Source organism: Suricata suricatta, chromosome 7, assembly GCF_006229205.1.
Source record: "Suricata suricatta isolate VVHF042 chromosome 7, meerkat_22Aug2017_6uvM2_HiC, whole genome shotgun sequence".
NCBI lineage: Eukaryota > Metazoa > Chordata > Mammalia > Carnivora > Herpestidae > Suricata > Suricata suricatta.
Window position 1 is genome coordinate 128,528,342 of NC_043706.1, and position 14,118 is coordinate 128,542,459.

Sequence of the window (14,118 nt, forward strand, 5' to 3'; positions counted from 1 at the left end):
AAGGGAGAAAGGAAGAGTATTTGAGCTAAGTCTCAATGATGATGGTGGGGAAGAGCTTTTCCTGGAAGAGGAAAGAACTAGTTGAAAAGGTCCCTAACTGCCAACAAGTTGGTGTGTTCTGGAGCAGAGAAAAGGCTGTTGTGGCTAGTAATGCGTATGGTTGGAGGTCAGGGCCTGGATCATGTAGGGGTATAGACCATGGTAAAGAGTTGATTATTTTGTTCTTAGATAAATAGATTTTAAGCAGAGGGCTAACATGGCCTGATCAATAAGGTTAGAAGATGAGTAGAGGAGACCATTTGTAAGCAGTGGAGAGATGCAAGTGTTCTCCCAAATGGCCCAGAGGGGCCAGTGGGAAGTGGTCAGATTTGAGTAATATTTTGAAGCCTGAGCCAATGGGACTGGTGAGTGGGTTGGTACAGATTGGGTAAGGGAAAGAGATGGATCAAGGATGACTCTTGGGCTTTGAAACCCATAGGGAAAGGATATGTGGTGTAACCAGATAAAGAAGATAGGGAGGCAGCAATTTTGGTGGGATGGGAGGTGGGGTGAAATTGCAACAAATTGAGTTCTGTTTGGACTGACAAAGTGTGAGATGCTTGGAGACATCTAAGCCAAGGTGCTACGGAGTCAGTGGGTAGCGGAGCCTGGAATTTGAGGGAAAAGTCAGGCATTCAAGTCATCCATTTTTAGGACCTTTGTTTCTTCTGGAAACTTCTAGTATTTCAGAAACTATTAGTTGTTGGAGTTGTCTTTGAACTCTGAGATTGGTACCTGGTGAACGTGCTGAGGTTTGTTGGGATTTCTCACGTCCGTCCTAGGAAGACACATTCCCACCCTGAGCTGATGAGAACCTTCTGCACCTACACTGACTGCATGATGTTGGAAGAGTTGTGAATGTTTCTCTAGACGTCGGCAGTCATCTTTCTGAACTCTTTCATGCAGAACCTCTTTATTAAGTCAGATATAGATCTCACTTCCTATTTCTGTGTGTTCCCAGTGGAGTGCAGCACAATAATTAAGATCAAACAGATCATTAATCACATTCACATTTCAAAGATTCCTGAAAATAACCCAACATGACCCTGCCCGGTGTTTGTGTTTACATGTCTTGTACATGAAAATCGGGCTTCGTTGTCCTTTCACTATGTACAAGTAGCCAGTAGAGTACAGTCCTTGTGGAGATCAAGCGGGTGATGGATCAGAAGACGACAAGGAAAAAGGGATGGCTGATGCCACAGTATGGAAGAAGGGAAAAAACCCTATAGGCCCAAACCCACTTATTTGTTATTTTTGGATCAGTTTCCCATTTGAACTGTCTCTGTCTTAAGTTCTACTTCCCCTTTTTCAAAAAAGTATATTTATCTGTTAATTCATTCATTCATTCTCTACACCCAACATGGGGCTCAAACTCACAACCCTGAGATCAAGAGTTGCATGCTTTTCTGTCTGAGCTAGCCAGGCGCCCTTTCTCCTTTTTATTCCAGTTTCCTAAGTCACTTTTACATTCTTCTTTAAAAAAGTCACCTTTCATCTACTCCAATTGGGACACTTAACCTTCTTCCTTAAGCTACTGCTCTCTTTAGGTATCCTTGTGTTTCCAATATTTTTAAAATTTTGTTGTGTTAGAAAGGCTAACTGTCTTCACTTTTTGTGAAGGTGATTTCCCCGGACTGACAAGCATGATCTCCTTGGAGGGGATCCTTTGAATATACTGAGTGTACCCTGTGCTGCCCCATGTGCTCAAATGTGTTGCTGGGTTGGTGTCTGGGGTACATGGTCAGTGCCCAGAGTGTGCTGCTGGTGCCCGGGCTCTGCAAAAGCTGGTAGGTAGGTTTTCGGAAAGATGAGCAGCAGATGCCCAGGCACCTTGTGGAAGAAACAGTCTTCTGTCTTTCCTGCAGTGTAACAGGGTGTGACCCTGAGCAAATCCCTGGATTTCTCTAGGCCTCTATTCCCTCCTCTGTACGTGGGGATCATTACAACCCACCTCTGAAATTTGTATTAAGTGAAGACGTGGAAAGCACTTAGCAGGTCCCTGCTGCCCAAAAGGAACTCTGGGACCTTTAGTTCCCATCCAAACCCCTTTGAGTCTTTATTCATCAGGAAATGATAATATATACTCTGAAAACATGCAAGCCAGTGAGAGGCTCTTTGTCAAGACAGATCAAGCTTCTGAAGGAAACTAGTCTGAAAAGATCAGGGGACATTGACCATCAAGGTGAAGAGGAGGAACAGTGCGGTGGTTCTCAGAGCGTGGTTCCAGGCCCTGCAGCATCAGCATCACTTGGGAGCTTGTGTGAGCTTGTGCAGTGCAGATTCTCAGAGCCACTGAGTCAGAACCTCTGGGAGTGGACCCAGGCAGGCTGTGTGTTAACAGACTCTACGGGAAATTCTGATGCATGCTGAGGTTTGAGAACCACTGCTCTAAAGTAAACTCAGCAGATCCTGGACGAGGGATTGTGGTGCGTGTTTCTGTGTGTGTGTGTGTGTGTGTGTGTGTGTGTGTGTGTGTGCGTGCGCGCGCGCCCGCACGCACACCATAGGTACAGTGTTTGTGCCTGATGAAAGTATAATTGAGCATGGTAATGCCAACAAAATCCCATGAAACGGGCAACTACCTACCTCTTTTTATTTGGTATAGTTGTCTAAATAGACATGCATCTGGAATGGTTGTTTTCAAGGACTGTGTGCTAAATTCACTTTGGTTTTAAAATTACTGATTCATCAACTTTCTTCTTTTTTTTTTCTAGGAAATTCCACTTACTTGGATGATCATGGACCACCTCCTAGTAAGGTAAGGCCTTTGCTTATGGTATGCGTCCTTCCCTCCATTCCTACAGCCTCCTAACTGGAGCCCTCCTGGTCCTGAATTGTTCACGAGAAAATAGTAGATGACAGATGTGAAGTTTGTCTTTGATTTACAGTGAGGACAGAAAGGAAGCGTGTGAAGAGTGCCAAAATGGTGAGGGAGGAAGGGCCATTATTTTATCAGTAACTAACTTCCAGGCACTAGAGCCTCGGACTGACTTCAGATCTTTGGTGGCTTCTTATTTCCTTCTGCATCCATACTGGCCTGTGACTTGATGCCTGCAGCCTGGCTTCCCCATGCCTTTGGGCCTAAGGGCTCTGTCCCCTTTCTCCCTGGCCTGCCTTAGTTAGGATACTCCATCGAAGACTCAACCCCTTAGAACCAGCCTTCTTGTTCAGTGACCTTTCAAGGCTGCCCTGGCCTGACATGCCTGCCCACTGTTGTTTTCTCATAATAAAAGTCAGAATATTCTGGTGACCTATTGGTATATGTCACCAATATTTACTTTCTTATACTCAACGAACACCTAATGTCAAGATACCAAAAAATGGGAAAAATAAAGATAGTCTTTGACCACTTAAGATGATGACCTGCAAAGTACAGCTTTAAGTACCTAGTAAGAAGCTAATCATCCCCTGACCTTTGAGGCTGGAAGTCTGCCCCAAAGTCAGCTTTTGAGCTTGTGGAATTTTAAAAGAACTCTATTATTTTTAAGACCCTGGGTTTTCGAACAGCTATCACTGAATTCATCACTAGCTCAGCCACGGTCAGTGTCTGACATTGGACAAATTACTTAAAACTTGGAGTCTCGGAATTTTGATGTGCAAAGTGGGATTAACAATACTGCTCGCAGTATGGGACATCTAAAGGGATCAAATGAGCTGATATATGACATTCAGCACTGGGCCTGTAATAAGCATGAAAATAAAGGGTGGCTAGTGTTAACTAGACTGGAGCGACATTAAGGTTATTGATGAATGGTACAGTAGCATTTATCACAGTTGTGAACGGCTCTACCACTTGGTCCTCTGCATATATATTGAGTGTCTCTAATGCTGCAGGCATTGGGAATACAAATATGAAACAAAACAAGAACAGCAGAACAAAACAGCCCGTACCCCAGAGGAGCAAAGGAATACAGAGGCGAGACCCCATCTGAGGATAAGAACCATGTCTAGCTCATCTCAGTGCCCTCATTCTTGTAGTAGCACATCGTGACTGTTCATTAAATATCACTGAATTGCGCCACGGAATCCAGAGCTGGAATCTGAATTAGGTCTCCTGACTCCCAGCCCAGGTTCTTCCACTAAGCCAGTGTTCTCAAACTTTAGGTTGAATCAGGGTTTCCTGGAGGCTTATTAAATAAGCACAATTGCTGGACCCGGACCCCTGAGTGTCTGATTCTGTAGGTCTGGGGTAGGACACGAGAACTTGCATTTCTAACAAGCTCCTGGGTGATACTGATGTTGCTGTTCTTGGGCTCGTGTTTGAGAATGACTGCTTTAAAAGCCATGAGCATGAAGAAAACAATTTCCCTGGACATCTTCTATGTTGTTTTCACTGCTGATGGCCTAGAGAGAGTGGTATGGCTTATTATAGAAAGGCTATTTATTAATATAGTGATGACTCACTACTGTAACTCTTCTTATAGTGAAAACCAATTTTCTTTGGTCAGTAACCTGCCTGGGAGAGAAAATAAGTGGAGGTGGGAAAGAATGGTCTGCTAGGTTCCTGCCCCACTAACTGTACCGCTCTCCCAGGTACAGAATTCTCCACACCTGCTCTGCAGCAAAAGGGGCGGGGGTGGCTCTGAGGGACCCATCAGCTGTTTCTCTCAGTGGCATGTTGGGACATTATTTGGGGTTTCAGGTTGGATAAATGGGGTTTTATCTACTCAGGAGACCCAGGCCCACTTCATATAAACTTGCCTTCTTGCACTCAATTCTTAGGGACCAGCTTGGGAACACCTCATTAGTCTGCTTAGGAGCCTTACTCTTGCGAGGTTGGCCATCCTGCCTGCCTCTTTCCTAATCCTTGGTGCCTAGATTCTGTGTTGGCTGGACTTTCTTCTTGGCCCTGTGGAGATCTGCACTTTCTCACCCCTGCCGTCTAGTCTTCACCCCCTCCCCACTTTCCCCCTAGCCAGAGCTCCCTGTGACACACAAAAGCCATCAGGTCATATCAGATCATTTGAAACTACTTTCAGAGCAAATCTAGTTTCATAAACTCTATTCCAAGTTTGAAATTGTGAATATAATCTTCAACCAGCAGAAGTTTATATGAGGCAGATTCTCTTACTATAAATGTGTTTTCATTATCTTGGAGTGGAGTAACAAAAACACTCTTGACTTTTTAAGCAGCAACCAAAATGAGAAGAATATAAAAATGAATAAAAATAATGGTGGCATGTTCACATCTTTTCATCCACACTCATGACTTCTGCCAGTGTGGAAATGAATCCCAGAAGCGATGAGGTCAGACTTCCAGATAAAGGTCCCTTGAGTGTCCCCTGAAGTGGGGCCTCGGTTAGTAAGGTCTGCAGCCCACTGGCATATGGTGGCCTCCAGATGAGAAGGACTCACACATATGTGGCTTCTGGAATGAACCCCCAGGCTGGCAGGGGAGAGCAAGACGGAGTGCAGCTCTACTGCCTTGGTATTTGTTTAGCATTCAGAAATAACTTTTTGGTGCCAAGATGGAAAGAGCTGTGATCTAGATAAAATAAGATTTTTAAACCCTGAAAATGTACTGAGGTTTACAGGCAAGTTCTCATTTTATTAAAAGTTCATTCCACAAGTTTCACATTCCACAAGTAATAGCCATTTAGGGAATGGGGTGTGTGCCCCACAGCACAGGCAGAGCGCCGTCTTCCTTCTCTCTGGTGTTTGCATAGAAAAGAACCAAATGCCTTTGGTGTTTTTTTACTTGTTTTTAAAATCCACTTGAACCTCACAGCTCACCTCAGTTTTTGATCTAAGTTGTTATTTAAGGCAGATGTTAGTCTTTTCCTTTGTTCACCACTTATTACCACCACTCTGTGTACACAGAACAAGTGCCTTCAGGTTAGAGCCCGGCTGAGAAAGAGCATGGGGATCTCTATTGAATGGATTAGAAAGATATTCTCTCTCTTTTTTTTATTTTTAAAAATTTTATTAATGTAAATTCAACTTAGTTAACATACAGTGTAGTATCGGTTTCAAGAGTCGAACCCAGTGATTCATCACTTACGGAGAACACCCCGTGCTCATCCCAGCAAGTGCCTTCCGTGATGTCCATCACCCATTTGGCCCTTCCCCCCACCCCTCTCCCCACAGCAACCCTCGGAAAGATATTCTTGAGAACAAAAACAGGCTTGCAGCAGCCAGGATAGTGTGGTCTCCCTTCTTTTAAAATTACATGTGTATGGGGGCACCTGGGTGGCACGGTGATTTGAGCCTCTGACTGTTGATTTCAGCTCAGGTCATTATCTCATGGTTTGTGAGATTGAGCCCCACATCAGGCCTTGTGTTGGCAGTGGTGATCCTGCTTGGGATCCTCTCTCTCTCCCTCTCTCTCTCTCTCTCTCTCTCTCTGCTCCCCTCTCATGCTTTCTCTCTTTCTCTCTTAAAATAAATAAATAAACATTTAAAAAATTAAACAAAAAATTGTATGTATATGACTGTGTGTATAGAGAAAAGTCTGGAAGGGTAATAAGGTTTTCTCTGGATGGTGAGATTTCTGTATACTTTTGAGTTTATTAAAGTAATGGCTGTTCCATCTAAACATTGGGAGAGGAAGTCCTTATGCAAGAAAAGACTAGGTAGGGTTGGGTTGAAAAGCCTGTGGTGCCCCAGCCCCTTCAGCGTCCTCTGCAGTTTCATTGACGGCCGAGAGCAGCCCGACCCTTGAAGGTTGACGTCGCCGCCCCCGGCTCCACTTCCGGTGGGCCGTGGGTCCCTGACACACAGCAGGCGATGGCAGCAGTACCTTCTGGCGGTAGTAAATAGGGTGTGGTAATTTCCCATATGTCGGGTTCTCAAATCTGATAGATAAGGAGAGCTGTTCTAAGCAACCCAAGGAAAATAAAACCACTCTTCATAGCTGATGTCTATCATTTCGCATGTGGCAAGCACTCTGCTAAGCGCTTTGCAAAGTGCAGGTTTTGCCTCAGTAAAACCTTATAAAAGAGGAAGTCATTTTTTTTTAATTGAAGTATAGTTGACATGCAATATTACATTAGTTTCAGGGGTACAACCTAGTGATTTGAACTTGTGGTGCTCACCACGGTAAGTGGAGTTATCGTCTGGCCCTATACAAAGTTGTTACCAATATTATCGATTTATATTCCCTGTGCCAAACTTTACATACCTATGCCTTGTTTATTCTATAGCTGGAAGTTTGTGCCTCTTGATCCCCTTCACAGATTTCATCCCTCCCCTCAGCCCTTTCCTCTGGCAACCACTGGTTTGTTCTCTGTTTAGAATCTATTTTTGTTTTGTTTGTTCATTGTTTTTGTTTTTAGATTATACATATAAATGTAATTATATAGTATGTCTTTACCTACTTGACCTATTTCACTTTGACTTAGCATAATACCCATTATGTCCATCCATATTGTCACAAAGGGCAAGATTTCATTCTTTTTTATGGCTGAGTAATATTCCAGTGTGTGTGTGTGTACGTGTGTACATATATATCACATCTTTTTTACCCATTTATCTGTATATGGACACAGGTTGCTTCCATATCTTGCCTATTATAAATAATGCTGCAATGAACATAGCGCATATATCCCTTTGAATTAGTGCTTTTGTTTTCTTTGGATAAATACGCAGAACTGGAATTGATGAATAATATGATATTTCCGTTTTAAATTTTTTTAGGAATCTACATACTCTTTTCCACAGCTACGGCATCGATTTACATTCCCACCAACAGTGCACAAGGTTTCCCTTTGTCTTCACATCCTCACCAACACTTGTTATTCATGTCTTTTTGATACTAGCCATTCTGATGGGTGTGAGGTGTTATCTCATTGTAGTTTTGGCTTGCATTTCCCTGATGATTAGTGATATTGAGCATTTTTTTCATGTGTCTGTTGGCCATCTGTATGTTTTCCTTGGAAAAATGTCTCATCAGGTCCTCTGCCCATTTTTAAATTGGATGCTGTTTTCTTTCTTTGTTTTGTTTTTCTTTTTTTTCTTTTTGGTGGTGAGTTGTATGCATTCTTTATATGTTTGGGATAGTAAGCCCTCATTAGATATATCATTTGTAAATATCTTCCTCCATTCACAAGGCTGTCTTTTCATTTTGTTGATGGTTTCCTTTGCTGTGCAAAAGGTTTTTAGTTTGATGTCCCAATTCCTTTTTTGTTTTGTTACCCTTGCCTGAGAAGACAGATCCAGAAAACGATTGCTAATCATGATGCCCAAGAATCTATTCCTTATGTTTTATTTTTGGAATCTTATTATTTCATGTCTTACATTTAGGTCTTTAATCCATTTTGAGTGTGTGTGTGTGTGTGTGTGTGTGTGTGTGTGTGTGTAAGAAAATGGTTTAGTTTTATTCTTTTGCATGTAGATGTGCAGTTTTCCCAACACCATTTATTGAAGTGATCTTTTCCCCAATGTATATTCATGCCTCCTGTGCTGTAGATTTATTGACCATATAAAGGGGAGTTTATTTCTGAGCTGTCTTTTCTGTTCTATTGATCTGTTTATATATTTTTGTGCCAATGCCATACTCTTTTGATTACTCTAGTTTTATAAGGTAGTTTGAGATCCAGGAGTAGGGTGTCTTCACTTTGTTCATCTGTATCAAGATTGCTTTGGCTCTTAGGGCTCTTTGATGGTTCTATACAAATTATAGGATTGTTTGTTCTAGTTCTGTGAAAAATGTTGGTATTTTGGTAGGGATTCCATCAAACTGTAGATTGCTTTGGGTCCTGTGGACATTTTAACAGTATTAATTCTTCCAATCCATGAGCATGGTATATTTTCCCTTAAATTTCATCTTCAGTTTCTTTCATCAGTGTCTTATAGTTTTCAGAGTACAAGTCATTCCCTCTTTGATTAAATTTATTCCTATATATTTTACTCTTTTGATGTAATTGTAAATGGGATTGTTTTCTTAATTTCCCTTTCTGCTAGTATGTTCTTAGTGTATAGAAACACAACATTCTGTATAGCAATTTTGAATCCTGCAACTTTACTTAATTCACTTATTCATTCTAATAGTGTTTTGGTGGAGTCTTCAGAGTTTTCTCTATATTATTACCATGTTGTCTGCAGTTAATGATAGTTTTATTTCTTCCTTACCAGTGTGGATGTCTTTTATTCCCTTTTCTTTGTCTGATTGCTGTGGCTAGGAGTTGCAATACTAAATTGAATAAAATTGGTGATGGTAGGCATCCTTGTCTTGTTCCTGATCTTAGAGGAAAAGCATATAGCTTTTCATTGTTGAATATTATGTTAGCTATGGATTTGTCATACATGGCATTTATTATGTTGAAGTATGTTCCCTCTATACAAACTTTGTTGAGAGTTTTTATCATGAACAGATGTTGAATTTTGTGAAATGCTTTTTCTGCATCTATTGAGATGATCATGATTTTTATCCTTCATTTTGCTAATGCGGTATATCACATTGATTGAGGTGCAGACATTGACCCATACTGGCATCCTTGCAATAAATCCCACCTTATCATGTTGAACACTTGATCCTTTTAATATATTGTTGAATTAAGTTCGCTAATATTTTGTTGAAGAATTTTGCATCTGTGCTCATCAGGGATATTGGCTTGTAATTTTTTTTTTTTTTTTGCAGTGTCTTTATCTCGCTTTGGTACCAGGGTAATGCTGCCCTATAGAATAAATTTGGAAGCATTCCTTCTTTCTGAATTTTTTTGGGATAGTTTGAGAAGGACTGATATTAACTCCTCTTAAATATTTGATAGAATATACCTGTGAAGAATCTGGTCCTGGAGTTTTGTTCTTTGGAAGTTTTTTGATTTCTGGCTCAATTTCATATCTGGTCCATTCAGTTCTATTTCTTCCTGATCCAGTCTTGGAAGATTATATGTTTCAAGAATTTATCTCTTTCTTTGAGGTTGTCTAATTTGGTGGCATATAATTTTTTATAGTAGTCTCTTTTAATCCTTTATATTTCTGTGGTGTTGGTTGTTACTTCTTTTTATTTGTGATTTTATTTATTTGAGTTCTCTTTTTTCTTCTTGAGTCTGACTAAAGGTTTATCACTTTTATTTGCCTTTCCAAAGAATCAGCTCTTTCAGTGATATTTTCTAATTTTTTAGTGTCTATTTCATTTATTTCCACTCTGATCTTTATTATTTTCCTTCTACTAATTTGGGGCTCTGTTGGTTCTTCCTTTTCTGGTTCCTTTGGGTATAAGGTTTGATTGTTTATTTGAGATTTTTCTTGTTTCTCGAGTTAGGCCTGTATTGCTATCATATTCTCTTATAGAACTACTTTTGCTGTGTCCCAAAGATTTTGCAGTGTTATGTTTCATTTTCATTTGTCTCAGGGCATTTTTTTTAATTTCCAAAAGAGGAAGTAATTTTGTAAGCCTTATTATATAATAGGGGAAACTAGATCACAGAAAGGCTGAATAACTTGCCGAAGGTCATGTAGTAAGGATCAGACTTGGGATTCCAGCCCAAGTCTGCATAGCTCCAGGGTTTATTTTAACCATTTCAGGATTACTTATTTAAGTAGAAATACAATCATTTTTTAATCTTATTTCTGGATATTACTCTTTCATAGAAGTTATCTTGTATCTTACCTAATACAATAAACCAGTTTTATTTCAGTATACCAGAAAAAAATTGTCGTCACTGTTTACCATTTGACTTATCAACCCAGTAAGTTATCAGTTATCCATCCAGTAAATTTTTAAATTTCCACCTCATCTTTTTTCTTCCAGTCACTTTTGTATACATATCTACCTTCAGAATTTGTCCATTTACAAACTGCAATATAGAGTAAATTTTGGTATACGAACATCATAAAAGGTGAAAGAACTCTGCTCCACATTCATTTAGCAAAATGAGATGGTCTAGATTCTTGTTGCAAAATATTGTTTGACAAAGTCCGTCCTCTTAATGACTAACTGCATGAAAATACTGTATATAAAAATATGTACATGTAATTAATTAAAATAAATAAATAAACATTTTGTCCTAGTTCTCATGAACTATTGAATTTGAGAGAATTAATCCAGGGTGTCATCATTATCTGAAGACTTGGAGTTTGTGGTTTCCCTTTCATGATTAATTTCATCATCATCCTTAGAGGCTTGAGTGCTGCTCTCTGACTCTTCCTCCAATGCTCATGGAACCTCTCCCTCTGTCAGTTTTCTTCTTTTTGTCAGTATAGACAGAAATAAAAACTCTGAACTCTTCACTTGAATGAAAGTTAAAAGCAAACAACAAAGTAGGTGTCTCTAGTCTTCTCTCTTTCGGAAAGATGACACAATTCGTGGGGCAACACAACAAACTATAAAGAGCACTGCATTAGTATGATGTGTTTCTTCAGTGGGTTGCTCTTCTTGGCCAACCCTGTTCAGGAAAATAGCCATTAGGCTCACATAGCTATTTAGCTAAAATTAAAAAAAATTTTTTTAATTCAGTTTCTCACTTCCACTAGCTACATATCAAATTCTTTTCAGCTATAGGTAGCTAGTGGCTACACAGAATAGAACATTCCAATAATCACCAAATAGCAGTGTAGTTAAAGCCATTCCACTATTCTTCCATTTTTCTACTACTTTAGTCTTTTTAAAGCATATTTGGGAATAATTGATGCATAATTGGTAGATAATTATTCTAGGATGATGAAATAGCAGTGTCTCAAAATAGAGAAAAAATAAAATCATTAAGATCCCATAATGGATCTTAAAATTTTTAAAGAGGCTGGTAGACCCTATTATATGGTCATTATATTATATCCATTATTATAATTGTGATTATATAATTGTAATAATATGGACCTATTTGCCTGTAATTGCAGGGTAGAATGAGTTTTATTCTCTTTATTGAAAAATAAGATATGTTTTCTTTGGAACATTCTAAGAAAGAATAAAGTCAAGAAATATTAATATATAAAAATAGTTAGAACTACTCAAAAAATGCTGCAAACCTGAAAAACTAAAACTGGATGCAGTGAACCCTAATGATACACGGAGGGTTAAGATAGATTACTGATGCCTGCATTTGTATATAAAAGTGTTTTGATATATATAAGGTAATATATATTATTTTTATATAATAATGTGATAGCTAGTGTTAGTTTTCAAAATTCTGTTTTTAAATGAGTTCATTAAAAGAGGTTTTATAATTTATTATGCTGAGCAAACATCTTCACATGAATGAGAAGTAGTGATATTAATTGACATGACATTTGTATAATACATAGTAGTGTCTGGCAGTGAATAATTACTCAATAAAGATTAGTCCTTTTTACCTCCCCACCTACCCTAGAAGCTAATTTTTCCTTAGTACCAATTAATTATTGAGTGCCTTCTATATCCAAAGGATCAGGAAGACACAAGAAATAGTTGAAGATAATCTCTGTCATCTAATACTTTACAATCTAGTTGCGTCTCAAGGCTACAGAGAATCAAAAACTATGGGAGCACACGGTTCTCCAGTTGATATATTCTTCAGTCTGAATGACCCTATGCAAACAACCATTCATTCATCCAAGCATTATTTATGCACTAAATTTGTATTGGGCTCTGTTCTGGGGCTATGAGACTGTAGGAGGTACAGTCCTTGCTGTAGGTCATAGTGGGAAGGACAGGCTAGCATCTCATCAGGTCCGATCAGATGCATTACATAGGTTGCTAGGTGCTGTGATAGAATGAACACTGGACACTCCACCTGACCTCTGCAGGTCGGAGTCCTGAAGGTTGCCTAGGACAACCTAACCAGATCAAAGAATCTGGGATGGATGGGGTGAGGAGGGGTAGGTAGGCCTCACTACAGAGGCTTGAGGAGTGGTGGGTGGCAAATGAAGACATGAACTGCTTTGAGAAGCTTGGCTTTAATAAGAAAGAGAAAAAAATTGATAGCCTAGAAGACGTTGACCATAGCAGCATAAATTGCACAGTAGAGAGATTGAATAGTAGGAAAGGAATGACAGGTGACAGATTCAGTCCTGAATGGGTTATGGATGGAATTGTGTTGCCCTGAGTTGAAGTCCTAACCACCAGAATCTGTAGGTGCAGGCCTATTTAGGAATAGGCTCTTTGCAGATATAGTAGTTAATAAGATGAGGTGATGCTGGATAAGGATGGGCCCTAAATCCTGTATGATGGATGTTCCTATAAGAAGAGGTGGCCACAGAGACAGAGACAGAGAGGATGCAGAAGTTGGAGACATGGAGGCAGAGGTTGGCATTATACTGCCACAAGCCACGGACCATCAAAGATTGTTGGCGACTACGAGGCTCTAGGAGAGAAGCATGGACCAGATTGTCCCTCTGAGCCCCCCAAGAAGGAATTAACTCTACTGACACCTTGATTTCAGACTTATGATCTCCTAAACTGTAAGAGAATAATTATTGTTCCTGTTGTTTCAAGCCACTCAGTTTGTCAGTTGTGATATTTGGTTAATGGCAGCCCTAGAAAGGCATTTGACTGGGTCGCGTTTAAGATTTTTAATAACAAGGACAGCTTTGAGCGGTTTGATTTAATGAACATCGCAACCATCCTTGGAAGTCCATCACTAGGATGATTTACGTGCACGTTCATAGCTTTTTCAACATTCAGTATCAAACATTTAGCCCCCAGATTCCTTCCCCAATTTTGGTAATTCTTTTTTTCCCTCTTCATAAGTCTTATGTCTGCACTTTCTTCTATTGGAAATTCATTTCTCCTGTTCACATTATGTTTTTCATATACAAAAGTCATATTACATTATGTTATGTTTTTCTTTGGAAAAGATCTTAGTGAAAATTCATCTAAGGGAAAGTTACCTCAAAGGAAACTTCTTGTTTTTGCAGGACCAGGGGCTGAGAGCAACAGAGAAAAACAGGAAAGAAGCACGTTGCCCTTTAAAAATATGTCTGTATTTTTTTATACGAGACTTTTCTATCTGCCATTTAACAACCTCTACTACTGCGTCCCTCAGAAAGACTGCATATTTGTCTCTGTTATTTTCCTGTCAATAAATCCTTAGAAAGGAGATGTTTTAATGTTCTCTAGCAGAGAAACCATGGTTTGCATTCCTTGTTTGGAGCCTACAAACAAAAACCCACATATCTAATAATCATAATAGGTAGGTGACTTCTCGAAGATACCAGAAGTAC

At 39.6% G+C, this 14,118-nt stretch overlaps 1 protein-coding gene across 1 annotated transcript in view; it reads left to right on the forward strand.

The window, feature by feature from the left end:
- Positions 1 to 2,749: 2,749 nt before the first annotated feature.
- Positions 2,750 to 14,118, forward strand: part of UST (uronyl 2-sulfotransferase) — a gene marked incomplete at its 5' end in the record, with an annotated part of 185,662 nt that continues 174,293 nt past the window's right edge. Inside the window, one exon of the mRNA XM_029943248.1 lies at positions 2,750 to 2,797. Coding sequence (XP_029799108.1) covers positions 2,750 to 2,797 — 48 coding nt within the window. The remainder of the gene's footprint in view (positions 2,798 to 14,118) is intronic.